General features: G+C 45.1%; 1 protein-coding gene across 5 annotated transcripts in view; it reads right to left on the bottom strand.

Annotated features, from left to right (window-relative positions):
* Positions 1–19,227, bottom strand: part of SLC25A26 (solute carrier family 25 member 26) — a 128,047-nt gene that overhangs the window by 8,516 nt on the left and 100,304 nt on the right. For 3 of the 5 annotated variants that reach the window (XM_083426639.1, XM_083426640.1, XM_083426641.1), the window contains 3 exons: positions 17,864–17,933; positions 7,426–7,490; positions 5,365–5,438 (listed from right to left, as the gene is read on the bottom strand). In XM_083426639.1, coding sequence (XP_083282765.1) covers positions 5,365–5,438; positions 7,426–7,490; positions 17,864–17,933 — 209 coding nt within the window. Of the gene's footprint in view, positions 1–5,295; positions 5,439–7,425; positions 7,491–17,538; positions 17,934–19,227 lie in introns of those variants that run through there. The other 2 variants (XR_014507640.1, XM_083426638.1) reach the window with 2 other exon arrangements.

Below are 19,227 nucleotides of genomic sequence, written 5' to 3'. Positions count from 1 at the left end.
GGGTCACGTGGCCAGCGTGACATCGCTGCTCTGGCGAGCCAGAGCCGCACACGGAAACGCCGTTTACCTTCCCGCTAGTAAGCGGTCCCTATTTATCTACTTGCACCCAGGGGTGCTTTCGAACTGCTAGGTTGGCAGGCGCTGGGACCGAAACAGCGGGAGCGCACCCCGCCACGGGGATTCGAACCGCCGACCTTACGATCGGCAAGCCCTAGGCACTGAGGCTTTAACCCACAGCGCCATCCGTGGAATCTTTACCTCTTCCCAACTGTACGCCTTCAATATGCTCCTTTAAAGAAACCAGGTTCTCATAATCCTAGCAGAAAACGTCTGCTCACTAGACTTAGGCCAAATGTTACCGCAGCTCTCCCCGCTTCAATAAAAAAATATAATAATCAGCCTGGATTTTCTAACCTGATTAAATTCTTCCAACAGCCTTTCAGCAAGGAAAATTACACATCCCTATTGGATTAGAATTCTTCCTACAACAAAGGTTTTAGCGAGCAATGAGACTTGTCTGTAAAGACCAAAGCCCCTTGATAAGTTCTGTGGGTCTTTGGAGACCTGGTGCCACCTCACGAAGAGATATTGGTGCGTTTTCTCTCTCCTCCACTGCTAAGTCAGATGCAGAGCTCAGTTCACCTCCTTCCTGCACTTGTCTGTGGTAATGATCTTTGCTTCGGGGCTGCGGCAGGCAGATGGAAATGTTTTATGGTTTCACTAGACAGCAATTCGGTCTATTACCATAATTACAGCTTTAAAGCCAAGTAATTTGTAACAAGGCAAGTACCGACAGAGCATTCCATGGGCAGATATTGTGGTAGAGCACCATTGCTCCCTGTAGAAATGCTGTCATCTTCCTTGGAGGCTGAGGCGGTTTAATTGGGAAAGACCATCTCCTCGAACAGGCACCTACTCCTTGTGAAAGATGATGTCATTGACAAAAGAATGGCATGTTATTACTTCATTATCCACACATTAACCACCCGCATGCCTCGCTGAATCTCAAAATCACAAAGAGAGACCATGGTTTCATTCCGTCATCGGTTAACCATGACCACCTTCCATACAGGGATAACTTTAAGAGGGGTGGCACCCGAATTCTAAGCAGAGATGGACAAATCGGTCATTTTCAATCTCCCTCAAGTACTCATTTTTCAAATCCTGAACTCATTTTTTACATCAATTTGCGAAGTTTTCTTTCCACATGAAAGTGAGTACATATTTTCGTGCCTATTTCTCTTAATATATACATTCATGCATTCATTTTTGCAAGTAAGATCCTCTGTTATAATATAAGCTTTGAATTTTATTTTCATTTACCTACGCAATCTTTTTTTGGCACACTTTTTAGTTGGAGAACTGGGTCATAAAATTTGGAGATGTGTGAATTTCGCAAGGTCACTGTCTTTTGGTTTCTGCATTGTTTTGGGAAACAAAAATTACGCAGGTTCACACAAAAATACAAACCAGACAAATTTCTCCCCCAAACCTAACACTAAGGCCACGTCTAGATTTTCCCAATGGCAGGTTTTTGTGCTTGTTGATCTGAGATGCAGGAAACCACTGTCATTTGCAAATCGTTTTCCGTGAGACCTCTTCCCACTCCTCATTCCAAGGCAGACTGTGAAAATCTATTATGGCTACCACCCGAAAGCAAGCTCACTTGAGAAAGAAGGCCTACCGAAATCACGTCTAAAAGTCTCAGCGTTTGGGTGCTTGGGTGTTGCTCCCTCAAACACTAAAATGTGTTGACAGATCTTTATCCACCCACCCAGGTTTATGTCATATCATAGGTTAAAAATCATTCTCATGCTTGTCTCCAGTACTTTAAAGGCAATGCTCTCACTACAGAAATGCTTGAGTCACACTTCTTGGTTTGGGTGGGTGCCCCAGTCTCAAAACGGAAGCATCAAAAGATGCATCTGAGTGCCAGATGCTGAAACTATAGGTGTGATCCACAGGAGTCTTCATGGGGCTACTTCTCCAACAGCATTTCCCAAGAGCAAGTCTCTTTGAATACCCTGCTGAGCTGAGAAAGCAGTTTAAGAAACTTCCAAGCACGTGTAGACCACAATTTATGCCACTGTGTGGATGGGCACGCAGTTTTGTCAGGAAAAGAAGAAGAGTTTGGATTTGATATCCCGCTCTATCACTACCCTAAGGAGTCTCAAAGCGGCTAACAATCTCCTTTCCCTTCCTCCCCCACAACAAACACTCTGTGAGGTGAGGGAGGCTGAGAGACTTCAGAGAAGTGTGACTAGCCCAAGGTCACCCAGCAGCTGCATGTGGAGGAGCGGGGAAGCGAACCCAGTTCACCAGATTTCTAGTCCACCACTCTAAACCACTACACTACACAGGCTCTCACTGTAAGAATGCACCTACCGATTGCAGCCTACAACACTGGACTCCAGCAACCATTTCCCTTTTTTATTTGCTTAACTATCCCTCTCAACCAGTGCCTCCAACCCTGGGAAATTCCTACATCCACCAGCTAAAGTGAACAAAGTCCACAACACCACAGGGATCTCCATTTTCCACTAGTCAGTTCCAGTTTTCAACAACACAGCAAATGGCATTCCATGGTTGTTGGTTGTTGTTTTTTTAAAGGTACAAGAGGCTTTGAGGGACATGTAATTTGAAGCCTGTCTCTATGTTGCAACCTCACAACTAAATACTACCCATACATTCTCAATCCGATATCCAAAACCCTGAGTGCTCTAAAACTGGAAGAAGAGACTCTCCAGATACCAAAAGGCCACATTGGATTTCTGACTCTGCAGAATGCAGACAGCCTGGAGCACGACACAGAGAAGTGCCAGTGTGAACAAAACAGGGGAGCAGCCTCTCATCTGGAAGAAGAAAACCAGCGCAAGCGTATGTCTGCTTTACGCCCCTCTGATCTCCTGTTATAATCTCCTATTATATCACTGTCAAGACACCTATCTGCTGCTGTTAGTTCTCTTTCTCTCTCCCCTGACAGGACGGGATGTTAATTTGCTGGCCCACAGTGGAGGTGCCAACAGGAAGCCCAATGCGCCCTTCTGGTTTTAATAAGGTGTCAATCCGCAAGATAAGGCATTTGTCATTCTTGGTTTCAGACAGGCACAGAGCCTGACACTTTTACTGTTCTGATTAATAGATTTATAATTGGCAGCAGGCCTGGCAGAACTGGTCTTTCCTATTTCCCACCCTTTCCAAGACTTTTCTTGATGTTGCCCCAGCCTGCCACTTCTTCCTGCCTAGAGATTAATCAGAACTATATTTTTTCCACCAGCTATACAAATTTAGAGAAATTCTGAAGACATATATCTATATACAGAGAGAGAGAGGAGGGTGGTTGCAGATCTAGGGCCTTTCAACAGAATTAATCAATGAAATTTAATTTTCAGCTGCAACTGTGTGTGCCTGTTCTTACAACCTTTCTTATTTACTGTGCTACAGCCAGTCGAGAGAGCCATGAGGTCAGGTAGTTTCCTTGGATGGCTTTTTGCAGTGAATATAATTCAGAGGGAGCAATGTCCTAGGCATTTATGGATGCTGCATCTTTGCTCGGGTGGCTGGTCTGTGGCCTGCCGCACCTCGACAATGCCAGCAACTTCCAAAGGTCCCTGAAGGACATTACACGTCTGTTGATGCAGCCTAGAATAGCATTAGTCTTTTCTTTGCTGCTGCATCCCACTGTTAACTCATGTTAAGCTTGTGGTCCCCTAAAACCACTAGATCCTTTTCACATGTACTGCGAGCAAGCCAGTGTCCCTCATATTATATTTCTGCAACTGGTTATTCCTGCCTAAGTGTAGAATCTGGCAGAGGTGTGGTTTTTCTTAGGATCATGGCAGGATGTGCCCCACCATCCATGGCCCTAAGGCTGCTCAGCCTTCCCCAAAGCTCATGTTGACACAACAACAAAGTGTGCACTCATTAATTGCATGAATGAGTGATTGGCTCAGGACCGCAAGGACCACCTCTTTCCGTATGAACTTACCCGGACCCTGAGATCATCTTCTGAGGCCCTCCTTCGTGTGCCGCCTCCTTGAGAGGTCCGGAGGCTGGAAACACGAGAACAGGCCTTTTTTGCAGTGGCTTCCCGTCTGTGGAATATTCTCCCCAGGGAAATTCACCTGGCGCCTTCATTATACACCTTTAGGCGCCAGGCAAAAACATTCCTTTTTAACAAGGCCTTTGGTTGACCTGATCAACATCCCATACCCTTTTAAAATGAGGCTTTGGGGGGGGGTATTATTGGGTTATTGCTTTTATTTTTGTTTTATATGCTGTGATATTTTTATGTGAGACCTCCGGGTATATATATTAAATAAATGATGATGATGATGATGATGCAATGAATGTTATATCAAAGTTTGGCCCTAACTTTGACTTCTTTTTAAATGAAATATTTGTAAGAGCAATGTGGCTCTGTCCAGAGGGGTCTACTTGATAATCTCTGAGGTTCTTCTAATTCAACAAACCTTTGCCTCCACAGAAGCTCGCAAGCAGGCCTGCTCCAGAATGATTATTAGCATTTCCTCTTTCCCCCCCCAGCTTTCTATTTGTTTTTAGAGTGAAGCCTAATATCAACCCCATTACTTATTCTCTGGCAGAGAGGATAGAAAGAAAAGACTTTTATTACTCAGTAAGTTTTGCAAAGCAGAGGGTGATTACTGACTGAAAGAAAGGAGGCAGCTGGAAAGAAAGGCTATTCAGGGTCTTCTCCTTTTAACCCCCTGAACTACTAAACCTACAAGTAAACCATAATACATATAAATATACAAACAGGGTGCAAATGACAAGCAAAGATTATGGAGCCACTGTAGTATGTTATTATACTAAACCTATTAAATATAAACTCACTAATCCAAGCTAGAATTTGAACCCATACCCCGCTTTGCTGATCATAACTCCATGGAAACCCTTTGGGCCACTGCAAAACACTGATTCATTTATTTTTTAAGTAACCCTCTTCAAAACAAATACTAGCCACATAATATTTGTTCTGTTGATCTGTTGGGTCTTCCTTCCTCCCCTATCAAGTATTCTTTATTATTACTTTGTGTACATTGTTGAACAATAAAAACAGCTGAATGTTTCTTGTTTGCCCACATTTTGCTCTAGTGCTGTGCCTGCTGCACACTCAGTGCCCACCTGGCTTGAAAAGTACTAATTTAAGTTTCACTCATTCCTCTTACAACTTATCTGTCACCAAGCAGCACAGATGAAAACATTAAACAGAGGGGGGGGGGTGCCTTTCTGCAGAAAAATATAAAGGCCCCCAGTGTTACAAGGGAAACCCACCTTCTTCCCAGGCAGCTTTTTCAAATGCTACATGCTGAGGCATTTCCCCTGTGCCCAATCCATCCTTACCCAGAAATCCCTTGGGTCCTCCATACTTGATGCAGAGCTGACAGCACATTCCCACTTGCGGTTCTGGAGCCAGTCTGTATAGAAGAAGCACACAGATAAACATTTGAAGCTGCCTCATATCAGGTCAGACCACTGGGACATCTTGCACAGTGCCGTCTACCTCTGCTCCAAAGTCTCAGACAAAGGTCTTTTGCAGCCCTTTAAATTGAGAAGTTGTGCATGCAAGGCGCATGAACTACCACTGTGCTCCATAGATATGGAATGACTGCTGGTTTCCTTTTTATGCCACCAAGCAGTCCTTCCTCTTCAACTGCATTTGGCGGGTGGGCATCTTCTCCACACCACCACACATCCATGAAGGACTGAATCTAAGAGTTGCAAGTTAAGGTACTTCTTCCAAGACAAAGGTCTGCTCCCAAGATGGCTTGTCTATATTTTTTTTCTTTCATTATGCGTCCCACCTTCCCTCCAAAAAGCTCTAGGTGGTGTACATGGTTCTGTCAGTTTGCAGTTCGTAGTACAGTAAGTATTGATCTGATGTGTAGAGATCTTTCCTGTTCTGCTTAATTCAGGAGTGTTCTGGAAGGTTTCTTTCTATGTGAAATAAACAGACAGAAGGTTCTTGTTTGGGTTATTCCTTCTGAAAAGCTGAATACAGCTGATTTAAACCGGTTCTGCTATATTTCTGTCAAGGTCATGCTAACTATAATAGTAAGGCCAAAAGGAGCACCAGCTTACTGTCTCTTTGTTCTGGTGTTCTGTTCTGTTTCGTATGCAGTGTGAAGGTTTCGTCTTATAAGTATTGTAAGTTTTATTGTAAGTGCTGCAACTGGATTTTTTATGGACTGTGCCAATCCTGTATGTGTTGGATTTGTGACCATTATGCTCATTTGCCTTTAGTAGCAGTAAAGCTCTGCTGGATGAAGTACAATTGCCTCTGGTCTATTATTTGGGAACTCTGCAATGTGTTTAAGTTTTCCCTTCCTCAGCATGACAGGTTCTCTCCACCTCCGACCCTCCATTTTACCCTGTGAGGTAGGTCAGGAGATGCTGAGTGGTCTTTGAGTGTCATAGCTGAGTGTTGATTTGAACCCAGGTCTCCTCAGTCCTAGACCAACACTCTTACCAGCATGTCACACTGGTTCCAGATGAAGTCATTTATTAGAAGAAGAAGAGGAGGAGGAGGAGGAGGAGGAGGAGTTTGGATTTGATATCCCACTTTATCACTACCCTAGGGAGTCTCAAAGCGGTTAAAATTGTCCTTTCCCTTCCTCCCCCACAACAAACACTCTGTGAGGTGAGTGGGGCTGAGAGACTTCAGAGAAGTGTGACTAGCCCAAGGTCACCCAGCAGCTGTATGTGGAGGAGCGGGGACGTGAACCCAGTTCACCAGATTACGAGACTACCACTCTTAACCACTACACCACAGTGGCAAATAATGCACATGTCCACTTTGTCTCTCTTTTGTTGAAGTGCAAGATCCTGGTGCTTAGAATGAAGTGCTGTGGGAGCACAGTGCTAAGGCTATTTTTCTCAATTCAGTCTAAAAAAAAGAGGTGTCAGGCTCAGATAGGCAGAGTGGCATGATAGGACCTGGGAGAGATCTGGGCTTGAATCCCAGCCTAATGCAGCACAGCTTTGGGCAAGCCACCATCACTCAGTCTCTGTTTCTCACTTGAAAAACAGGAATAACACTGGTCCACCTCAGTGTATTGACTCAAGGATAAATGGGATTAGGGGAAGCAGTTGCCAGCCCCGAGTTACAGGAACGAGCCAAGCCTATAAATCTAAATTAATAGATCAGTTAATAAGCACCAACTGGGGAAGCCCTTTGGGGAGAGCAGCAGCAGCAGAGTGGGAAAAGAAACAAGAGGTGGCAGGGAAAGCCAGAAAAAGGGGCACCAGAGTTGGAGAGACAGAGACCCCAAACTTAAAATGGAAGAAAAGAAACCATTAGAAGGTGCTGGGTTCGATTTTGTTGCTACTATGCAACCCCCCCCCCCCAGTGCTATTAACCTGCAAACCTGTCAATCAGCCTCGCACTGTTCTCCGAGCTCTTACCTTTGCCAGCATAATTCTTGTCTTGGCTACATCCAGAGGGGTGGTGACTGCAGCTGCAAATCCACCTGAGCATATAAAAATGCCGAACACAAGCAAGACTTTGTTTGTTAAATATGCATGCTACACAGCCCCATAGTTCCCACAGCTTCTGCCAAAACCACTTCATTATTAATGCTTACAGCTTGTTTCTCACTTCAGAATCTGGGCATAGGTTGTCTGAAGCCAGAGTCTTGTTGGATTGCAGGGTCATCAATGCAACACATTTATTTTAAAAAACCTTTTGTTCAGACTCCTTTCTTTGGAGCCCACAAAGAATCGTAGAATTGTAGCATTGTCTACTCTGAGCAGAACTTGGTTGGCTACAACCTATCAGATGCTGCTTTCTACTAATCTGTCGATCCATCCCAGTGTTGTCTACTCTGACTGGCAGTGTCTCTCCAGGGTTTCTGGCAGGGGAACAGCTGTTCCATAACTTGCTACCTGATCTGCAGATTCCAGTGACTGAATCTGGGACTTTCTGCATGCAAACCATGTGCTCTACCATTGAGCTACGGCCCCAGGTTTAGAGGGCACAAGGTACCAGCTAGAAGTTCACAACCCAGACTCTGACTCTCCCTAATCAGCTGATGGAGCAGGTCTGCTTCCTCAGTTCCTCCTCCATTCACAGACATCCAAATGTGTACATTCGTGGACTGAGGCTATCATTAGAACAGCTAAGTAAGGAGCAGGAGATAGCAGAAACATTTTTGCAATGAGCCAGGGACAAGGTACCACTTCATTGACCGGTGTAGATAGCACTTAGCAGTTATAGGGATCTGAAGACTGTCCTAGCAGTGTTTTGTTAGAACTCAGCTCAAACATATGGGTAAAGTGATCTGCCACAGACTGGTGGGACGCAGAGCAATGGTGGGAGGAACCAGCTGGGGAACCCGCAAGGGAAGAAGACTCAGGGCCTGAGAATTGGTAGTGGGACAACAATGAGGGGCCATAGGAAGAAGAGACAGAAGCCTGGGAGGAGGAGGTGTCAGAAGCTGAAGGGGTAAACAGGGCTTAGTGAGCAGGAGGAGTCAGGCGGAGATTCAGAGGCAGAAGCGGAAGCAGGAGAGGAGGAGGCCAAGAGGCAGAGATGAGTCTGGCTGGTGAAGAGGCACAGGTGTCTCCCTCTCCCACTGCCACAGGCTCCCCACCCAGCTGGTCTCCCAGAACCAGCAGGGACATGAAGAGTGTGGAGAAGTTAACTTCATGCAGGCACAGTCTCAGATTGCTTAGGAAAACCCCTGGAGAGGAGGGGACTTAGTGGGGAGGCAGGGATCTTCAGTCTCAGCAACTGCTTCATGGGGTCAAGACTTGCTGGAGATGAGTTGCTGTGCTCATTAGGCCTGGCACTTCTGTGCAGATCCTGCGTTTGCTAATAAAGAGTTAACTCCAATGTGTTCAGTGTGATTTACTGCCGCTTTGCTCCTGACACAACTGGATGTGTTGAAAGAAAAACAGCAGTGAGGCAGGTCCCCTCTGGGTGGGGCACAGGACAGCATAAACAGGAGGCATAAACTTCTAGGAAAGGAGAAGAGCCTGTGGCAGCCAGAGACAGAGGTTTAACCACTGTAGCCATCCAAACAGCTAGGCTAACCCCAGAAGCTGTGGAGAGGCAGAGAACACATTACACCAAGCCCATCTTAGGGACCAGGGCATTTTTGCCTTGTGCCTAAAGATGTATAATGAAGGTGCCAGCCGAACCTCCCTGGGGAAAGCATTCCACATACAGGGAGCCACCACAAAAAAGGCCTGTTCTTGTGTTGCTACCCTCCGGACCACTCATGGAGGAGGCACATGAAGAAGGGCAGCAGGAGATGATCTCAGGGTCTGAGTAAGTTCATATGCAAAGAATAGGCCCTTGAGGTATTGCAGTCCTGAGCCCTTCCCATAAAAAACATGTAGCATGATGCCAGGAACACAGATCACGCTTCTGGCTGCAAGAAACAACACGGTGCCGAGAGAAGTGGGTTGTTGCTCCCACAGCAATAGCACCACCTCTCCCAAACCAAAGGTAATGTAATGCATGCCAAGATGTTCAGAACCAAGGAGATGAATTCTTGGCTCCGTCACCCTGGCAGTGCAGTACCAAAGCGCAAGCTATTAAACGGACGAGCGGTAATGAACAAAAGGATAGAGGAGAAAAGCAGTGAGAGGTTAAAAAAGCAAGATCCTTTCTAAGGAGTGTGCAGAAAATTCAGAGCCAAGGTCAGAGTACATGTTCCAAAAGGTCCAGCCCAGAGCATTGTCTTGGGAAGTAGCTATAAATAGTTGTCTTTTCCTCCCAGTTTTATGGAATATAGAAAGCTTGTTCTTTTCCAAAGTGTAGGCAGGAGACAGATATTTAAATCTGGAAGTGATTGAAAAGCATTCCCCCTCACCCCCAAACTAGGCTGTGAGCAAACCTGGAAGTGTTCCTGGTCTTGCAAGCTTCATATACTCAAGTTTCCACCTTCAGACAGGTAGAATAAACTAAGGGGCAACGAAATGCAGCTCATGTAGCCAACATGCATGGAACATGGTCAACGGAGCTCAGACCCTAGGTTTCCATGACACTGCGGATAATCCACTTTACGTGTATCAGAGGATCAGGGAACTTACAAGAAGTCCACAAGCAGCAGTTCCTGGGATTGTATTCAAAGTACTGCTAAGGGGAACAATCTGCCGGTGCAAGAATTTCTCCTTGCGCAACAAAACATTATCCGCTCTCCACTTAGCTGAATGCCCCCTAAAGATGTTCTGGGGGTTCCCCTAACCCACACTGTGCAGATTTGGGGGTGGTGTAGGGCCAGTGGACAGTTACTTAGTTGGGTACTGCTCCCAGTCTTCATGTTATAAACAGAAACTGGAGGAATCACAGTAGGCAAGTATTGTAATTTAACTAGCTAGCAGATGGGGAAGAGAGATACCAGCATTTCCCACCAACTGCACTCAAGGTATGACTTCAGAGGAAGTGGCATTGTAAAAGGACAGCGTATTTTGTTTCACCCCTTGCTTTGACTTCAGAACATGGCAGCAGTGGGACCACCAACTGTTGCTATAACCATGCACTGGTGTGACCTCACTGTTTTGCTGTGCTACGCAGCCTGCACCACCACGGCTCTTGGCACAGCAGATTCCACCCCTTAGGGACTGGGGATATGAGCAATGACATCTGCACATCGGAGAGGATGCACTAATTCTAGATTCTGCAGCGAAAGGAGTGAATTGGCACTTCAGAGTTTCCATCAGATTCCTAAGTGACCGGAGGCAAGATGGCAGCAAAAGGTGAGCTCAAAAGGACACCAATGAGATCAACAAAGCAGAAGAACAAACATATTGAAAAGTTATCAGCTAATGTCAAGGTATCATATACTTAATTATTAACAGATTGCCATAATCTGAAGGAAATTCCACCCATCTGGAATCAACATACAAATCACACTGCAACCAACCATGCCCTGGTCCCTCACTTCACCAGCAAAAATAAAATACCGACCCACCAGTGTTCAAAACTCCCATTTTTCTAGACGCATTTTGCAACAGGGAATTTCATTAGCGCAAGCAGTTTCTGAGCTCTGGGCGCAGAACTGTGCCTAAGATTTCAGATTTAAACTGCAGAGTGGAAGGAAAGGAGGACCTTTTTCTGCCTCCCCACTTCCATCCACTCTCTGAAGACTGGAGAAAAGACTCTCTTAAGAATATTTGGGGGGCGGGCAGGGGAAGGACTAGAGCACGTGAAAAATGAACATAATGTTTTAGTTCAGTCATTTTCAGCTTTGTATTCTTCTTATTAAAAAAGCCTACCTAGACATTCCATCGTTGCGCCCATAACCTAGGTTTAAGGTGCCATTTAACTCCTAGCTTTCATATCTCATTTTCTAACACTGCTACTCGTGTGTTGCTGACACAAAAGATCCACTCATATATAATGTAAAACAATGAAAGATTACTGTCTCCCCACCGCTTTTTACTAGTTCCTCCCCTCACTCTCCACACTTCTCTTTCCACCTCAACCCCATATTGCCGATAACAATAATGTCTCAAAGTGAATGTATGTACTTTTGTTACTCGTGAAAAATACTGTAATAAAAACATATGGTGGGGGGAGAAAACCAAGGAACAACAATTCTAGGTAAGGAGGGTCTCCCCCCCCCCTAAATCTGAGGCATAACCTGTCTGTCTTCCTGAGCAGACTCTGTCAGGACACCTGACACCATGCCACAGTGTAGCTTGAAAGGAGATACACCCCAAACTTTGAGACACCCCACTCTTTTGAGATTCCTAGAACGAGAGCAGAGCAATATCTCCACCTGCACTGGTTGTAGATCAGACTGAAAGCTCACATTCCATAAGAATAGCTGCATGGCATCCTTAGGACATGCAATCGGTTAGTCAGCAGATATGGCTAGTCTATAAAAGGAAGATTCAACTCATAATAGAAGGAAGAAATCTCAGGATGGGGCATTTCATCTGCAATGATTTAACCAATTTAGGTTTGGAAGAACCGTCTTGGGCATCTGTAAAGAGTCAGTTCTAAAAGAAGATTTCATCATTGCCTTTATACCTTGTATGGGCAAGGAGACTCTCAAAACGCAGCACTGTAAACTTGTCAGAGCTAATTAGATCAGAAAGGGAAACCAAGGCAGCTGTCCAGGTTTATTGCACAAAAAAGCCTTCGCTAGCATTGTACTGTTCGCAGTCTTCACTTCCGATACATTTCTGCCTCGACAAAGATGCCCGTGATTAATAAAGGCAGATGGCAGCACGAAGCAGGGAAGACAAAAGGTTTTAACACGGTAATTTCTCCAAATGCATCAAAGTAACGCCATAGATCTTGTGCACTGTAAGATATGCCAAGATGGACTGAATCAATCACCCCCACCTGTTGAGCTGCCTAATGCCAAGGACAGAGTACCAAAACAAAACCCTCTGGGAAAACAGTATTTCAAAATATGCTGACTTCCTTCAGCAAGTAAACAAAACAATTCCCTTACTGTATAAGACAAAGGTCTCTCACCAGCAGCAGTGAGTTGCTGCTGGCCATTCACAGGCAGAGCATAGAAGAGAGAAAGTTACAACATTTGAGGTCTTTTAGTTTATGGCTTTAGAGAAGATGTGCTGTATTCCTAGACCCGTGAGCAAAGATAATCAGCTGGCCCCATGAAATAAATTGCAAACAGCTGAGGCTGCTATCGAAACCCCACTCACCTGGGAGCAAGCCCCATTAAATCCAATGGGACACACTTCTGAGTAGACACGGTTAGCACTGCGCTGTAAAGCATCGTAGAAAGTTTACTTCAACCACCACTGCAATTTTGCAAGCATTTAAACAAAAATATAGTGTTGGCCATTTAACTTAACACTAATGTTTGTTTTCCCTCTGCCAAGTAGACAACATTACGATTAGGGGGCGGGGAAAGGATCCAGTATTTTTTTCTTGGTTAACACAACAGTTCAAAACAGAAGGCTGTGTTTATCGTGTTTAATGTTTTTTCTCTCCTCTGACCTCTAAAAGGCTTTAAGTAAATTTTGTGGTAACGCAAAGAACATGAGCAGCTAGGGAGTCTCAGACAGTTATAGTGTCTGAATACAGCCTTTGTGGTATTGGCAACATAGCCGTGATTAAGGATTGGCTAGCGGCTTGGGCTTATAAACTTTTATTTTCCTTCCAAGAGACCTGCAACATGGTGATAAATGTAAATAACTCTCACGCAATGGTTTGACTTACTTTATGCTTATAAACCATAATGTTTACGTGTGGTTTTATACTGGCGTGCGGGTGTACGCACTTTTCCTCTCCACAAATGCTATAGACATGTTGCGTTTGAAGGAGCTGGATGTGTCAGAGGGGAAAAGGGGATCAACAAGGATCTAACCCAACTAAAACAAAACAAAACAAAACAATTGGGACAGTCTGGACTTTGTTCCAGGGGGACATGAAAGTGGAGATAGGTGGGGAATCTGGCTTGTTGCTAAGCAACCATTAATATACATTCCAACTGCTTCAGGAAGTACCGGTAATTTGGAAAGGCAGCATTTCAAATCCAGAAAGGACTTTCCACCCAGGTCATACCATGCTCCCAGCTTGGTAGCACCTCTTTGTCTTGTGTAAGCAGTAGGAAACCAACAGGTCAAGTTAATCCTGAGGGGGACATAGCAAGTCTGTTAGGGAGGAATTCAAAGCACCTCTAATGCTGAAGTCCCCTCAACATTGTACTAGTCGCACTAGCTGAATGGCCTGTGTAAAAGAAGGAGCAGGAAGCCAGGGTCGTTCTTGTGGCTCATTGTGCATCAGATTGCTATGTCCCATTGCACACCTAGCTTCCGCCAGTGCAACTGCTGCGCCGGATTTCATTTTGCACATCCATGATTCTCACTCTTACATTAACGCAACAGCCCTTGCACTGGAAGTCAAGAGAGCACTGTCTCTGAGCCTATGGGTACAAATTCTAGATTTAGAGTATGGCAAAGCTAGACGTGGGCAGGAGAGTCACATAAAGCAAGGGGTCTGTTTCTGCATCAAGAGAGGAACAGAGCACTGCCTCTCCGTTCTCCCCCCTTAAAGCAATCCCTCACACCCCCAACCATTTCAGGCTTCAAATTGGTCCAGTTCTGGAACTGTAGCTAGGACAGTGCCTGAATTTGTGGGGGCTTGAGAAGATAACCTGGGAGATGATGGAGTTCCCATTGCCAGCACATCTCATTTGGCGTTAAAAGAAGCCAAGCCCACACCAAACACGCCCTGATTTACGTGCCAACCAGGAAGGCTATGGCCAGATCCAGCACCTGGAATCCATGGACAGCTGCTGGGGCCACAGCATTCTGGCAGAGAGTACAGGTGACGCCTGCCCCCCAGCTAACCTTTAAGAAAGTAACATCTACACAACTTCATGCACATAACACAGCACTTCCCACAAGACGTACCGGGAAGCCCTTACAAGATTTCAAAGGCAGGTATTTATAGTGAGAAAGCCTAAAAGCATATTGGGGAAGTGTGGCGTCAATGGAAAACGGTCAGAACCGTTTGCAAGGAAACTATAAACAAAAATCATACTGAAACTGTTTGCTGATCCTATAGGCTTGGGAAAGTGCTACAGAATATTCAGCATGTGGTCTGGTTTCAAAATGGCAGGCGTAATGCAAAATGACAGCCAAAAATGTTCCTTTCCCCACTTCTGAGACCAGAAAATAATGGCGGAGCCTTGAAACAAAATCAGAATGAAAGCTGAGGCTTGAGGTTACATTTAACATAATTTTATTGCCTGAAATATTGGTGACATTTGATGTTATTTAACAAATGTGAAATGCCTAGTGCTGGTCAGGATGTGGAAAGCAAACAGGTAAAACATTACCTGTAGAATTTTCCTTATATCTTTCCAAGTAACAGAACTAAATACCTTTTTCTTTCAATGAAAGCTGAAAATTCACAGAAGGGGCCCAGAATACCCCTAGGCCATCGCTCCACATGTCATGCTGAGCTATGACCATACACCAGTGTCTATTTACAGAGGATGGTTCTTTCTAGGCAATTACCGTATTTTTCGCTCTATAAGACGCACCAGACCACAAGACGCACCTAGTTTTTGGAGGAGGAAAACAAGAAAAAAAATATTCTGAATCTCAGAAGCCAGAACAGCAAGAGGGATCGCTGCGCAGTGAAAGCAGCAATCCCTCTTGCTGTTCTGGCTTCTGGGATAGCTGCGCAGCCTGCATTCCCTCCATAAGACGCACACACATTTCCCCTTACTATTTAGGAGGGAAAAGGTGAGTCTTATAGAGCAAAAAATACGGTATATGCCACACAAGAAAGCACATGAATACTACTGCTAATGATTCCAAGCACAATTCAGTATATAATGTCTGAATATATCATCTGATCATCCAAGCAACTCAGACCCAAGACATATTTACTCTAGTTTTTGAGGTTGTGGAGGAAATCTCAAAAAATGTCATCCACACAGACACCCAAAAATTGAGAACTGTTTCACAGATCAGCTACTTTCAAATGCCTGCAAACACTAGTGGAGTTGCTCCAGTGGAAACAACACAATACTAAGGCCAAACAAAAAACACACAAAAAAACAGCAGAACCAAGTGAACTGATATTAATATGACTATAAACAAGTACAAAGGGACGTGGGGCGATGTGGTCTAAAGCACTGAGCCTGGGGCTTGCCGATCGGAAGGTTGGTGATTCAAATCCCCGCGACAGGGTGAGTTCCCATTGCTCGGTCCCAGCTCCTGCCAACCTAGCAGTTCGAAAGCATGCCAAAGTGCAAGTAGATAAATAGGTAGTGCTCCAGCGGGAAGGAAACAGCGTTTCCATGAGCTGCTCTAGTCATGCTGAAAAGCAGCTTAGTCATGCTGGCCACATGACCCAGAAAAACTGCGGACAAGCGTCGGCTCCCTTGGCCAGTAAAGCGAGATGAGCGCCACAACCCCAGAGTCGTTCACGACTGGACTTAACTGTCAGGGGTCCTTTACCTTTACACAAGTACAAAGGTAGCTGTTTTCAGGGGCAATCCCAATAATTATTAAGTGGAAAGAAGGGAATCGAAGTGGCAATAGCTAAAAGGGCATGTAGCTACCAACAGCAAGTAGAACTGCCCAAATAGAGGTGTCACACGTAGTAGGTAACCTGAACGCACTGAAGAAATTGGAAATAAAGCAGACGGTGGTGGCAATGGTTCGAAGCAGAAAGAGGGGCCTGGCATTCCTGGGTGCAAGACACCATGACAGCTAGATAAGCAGGAGGGTTCAAGAAGTGGAATAAAGGGACGACTTGACTGCAGGAAACAAAGCACAGACACTGTGATTCTAAACATGTTAATAAGGAAAGAAGGCCTTCTAATTTCAATAAAACATATGTCCACTTTAAAGGAGAGCACCACAGGAATGAGGTCAGAGTATACAGAAGCAGCAACAATAAGGATTTGGAATGAAATACTGTAATACCTAGGGGATGCGAGTGGCGCTGTGGTCTAAACCACAGAGCTTAGGGCTTGCCGATCAGAAGGTTGGCAGTTCGAATCCCCGCAACGGGGTGAGCTCCCGTTGCTTGGTCCCTGCTCCTGCCAACCTAGCAGTTTGAAAGCATGTCAAAGTGCAAGTAGATAAATAGGGACCGCTCCGGTGGGAAGGTAAACGGCGTTTCCGTGCGCTGCTCTGGCTTGCCAGAAGCAGCTTAGTCATGCTGGCCACATGACCCGGAAGCTGTCTGCTGACAGCTCCCTCAGCCTATAGAGCGAGATGAGCACACAACTCCAGAGTCGTCTGCGACTGGACCTAACAGTCAAGGATACCTTTACCTTTTACTGTAATACCATGGGGAACGGATAGACAGACGAGGGATTTTCTAAAATAGGCTGCCACATGTTGTCCTAAACTGTATGGGTAGGTTACCAACTCGTTTAAATGGCTATTTCCATGGTTCCACTGCATACCTTGGAAAAAGACAACCTTTTATTTTTAAATTTGTCATGAACAGGCCTGTGTGTGTGTGTGTGTGTGTATTTAATGGTGTCTACTTTATTTTGGGCCAATCCAAAAGTGCCAATGTAACTCCTATTCACAATTTGCCATTCACCATGACCACTTTGGACCCTCGCACTGTACACACTCTGGAAAGAAGATTTTTGCCACTCCACCCTTAGCAGCCACTAACCTGAGATTTCTATCAGACCATTACGTTCCCCCTCCCTGCTCCTTGTCAGACGTGTGGGATGAGCCACTTGTGACATCTTAAAGGAAGTTATTTTAAAGCAGGCTGTTAGAATAAGGCAAGGTGGCTCTTTAAGAATTCAATTAACTTCCAGCTTGTTTTGCAATAAATCGTCCAAGAGGCACGTCCTGCCACTCTTCATTCCAGGGATAGTGTCCGGAGACTGCCCAGATGTTTCAGCCTCCGGTTCTCCTCCGTGGAAAGTTTCCGCCTGCAGGCTGCTGCATTTAGACATTCTGTTCTCCTGACTCTACTTAATCTAGAGTGCTGTCAGAGCTGTCACATGAACAGTGAATCATGGGCCCTTATTGAAAACCCTCAAGAGGAGCTCAGGGCAGACAGCTGCACAAACCCGCACCCAAACGCAGTCTCTTCGCGCCGAGGGTTTTACAACTCAACCTCTGGATAATCCCAGAGCTTGACTGACAGGGACTGTTTGTTCAATAACAGAAATTTGTTAAAAACAAATTGGCTGTCTTTCAAACAGACACCCTTTCCTGGGTTCCCTAACCTCACCTTTTTTTTGGCTTCCCTTTCTTTCCCCCTCTTCCACGCACAGCAAGATCCATTTTCTTTGCTCTAAACAAACTGGAATTATAAAAGAATGCTGCTGTGCTGCTCGCCTTAATAGATTTGCACATTTTCCCTCCTCCCTTCCTTTCTTCTTTAGCGTTTCCCAGGATAACATATAATCCTTTGCACCTGCAAAAGCTCCACAGACTGCAGACTGCCAAGAATCGACCACGTGTCCTTGCTTCCATGACCAGAGATCCTGTGTTTAAAGAGATAGGAGAGGGGAAAGTTATTAAAAATTAGTATATCTGCCCGGTCTTCCTCTTCCTCGTTAACTTTGGGGGGGGTGGAAACAGGAGTTTTAAAGAGCTGTTCGTGGCATTTTCAATTATGTAATAAGTCACATACACATACTGAAGGACCTTATGTGCTCAAAAAAAGTAGACGGTCTGGGAAAGATAAATGAAACAGCAAGAGCAAAGGCATGTTTGCAGAGAGTTAAGTACATATTCATTTCAGCCTGGAGCAATGCAATTTTACAGATACAGCCTGAATCTTTCTTCCTCTTGGGAAGATAAAGCAATGCAAAAAGAACCCTGGAAAAATATCAGGAGTGAGTTCCAATCCATATGTACATGCCAAACAAAAACCATTTCCAAATGGCTTCCCTTTGTGTTACTTCATACTCAGACACAGTGTCCTAAAGCTGCTAAATTGCCCAGTCTTGAAACCAAGGTGAACAACACAGGTACCACTAACAAAAGTGGCCTTATTGACTTACGACATAGGTCACTAACACTCCCATTTTACAGATGTAGAAGTATGACCGAGGCAACCCTTTGAGCTTGCAGCTATGTTTTGAACCCAGTTTAGCGGAGCAGAGAAGTACATTTCTTTTAGCAGTGGATCTATACCCTACCCCTACCCCCCCCCCCATTTTAGACAGAAACTTCTAATCTGATAGCCGGCTTTGCAGCGTATCAATGGGCTGCCCCTTGTAACAACTGTGAAACAACGTCCCCCTGCTCCCCATGCCCCCGGACGGCTGCGCATAGAAATGATTGTCTAGCCCTTGTGCCAATCATGAAGAACAATGGTTGATTTTTAAATTGTTTTAAAGGGAAAGGGTGCAAAATCTTTAATCAAGTACAGTGGTACCTTGGGTTAAGTACTTAATTCGTTCCGGAGGTCCGTTCTTAACCTGAAACTGTTCTTAACCTGAAGCACCGCTTTAGCTAATGGGGCCTCCTGCTGCTGCCGCGCCGCCAGAGCACAAGTTCTGTTCTCATCCTGAAGCAAAGTTCTTAACCTGAAGCACTATTTCTGGGTTAGCGGAGTCTGTAACCTGAAGTGTATGTAACCTGAAGCGTATGTAACCCGAGGTACCACTGTACTGTGTTAGTTGGAAAAAGCAAAGGTATGCTGAAGTAGAGCTTGCTCCATAGCTGGAGAAAAAAAGCAGAAACACTCATGGATGCCTCTATCTGGAGTTGGGCTCGAAGTTCCCTGTGCTAAACTGTAAGCACTAGGCTACCCATGACTAAGGTGTATGG

Source organism: Podarcis tiliguerta (genome assembly GCF_965153285.1).
Source record: "Podarcis tiliguerta genome assembly, chromosome: 2".
NCBI lineage: Eukaryota > Metazoa > Chordata > Lepidosauria > Squamata > Lacertidae > Podarcis > Podarcis tiliguerta.
Note: the sequence above shows the minus strand (reverse complement) of the source record. Positions and strands in the feature narration are given on the sequence as shown.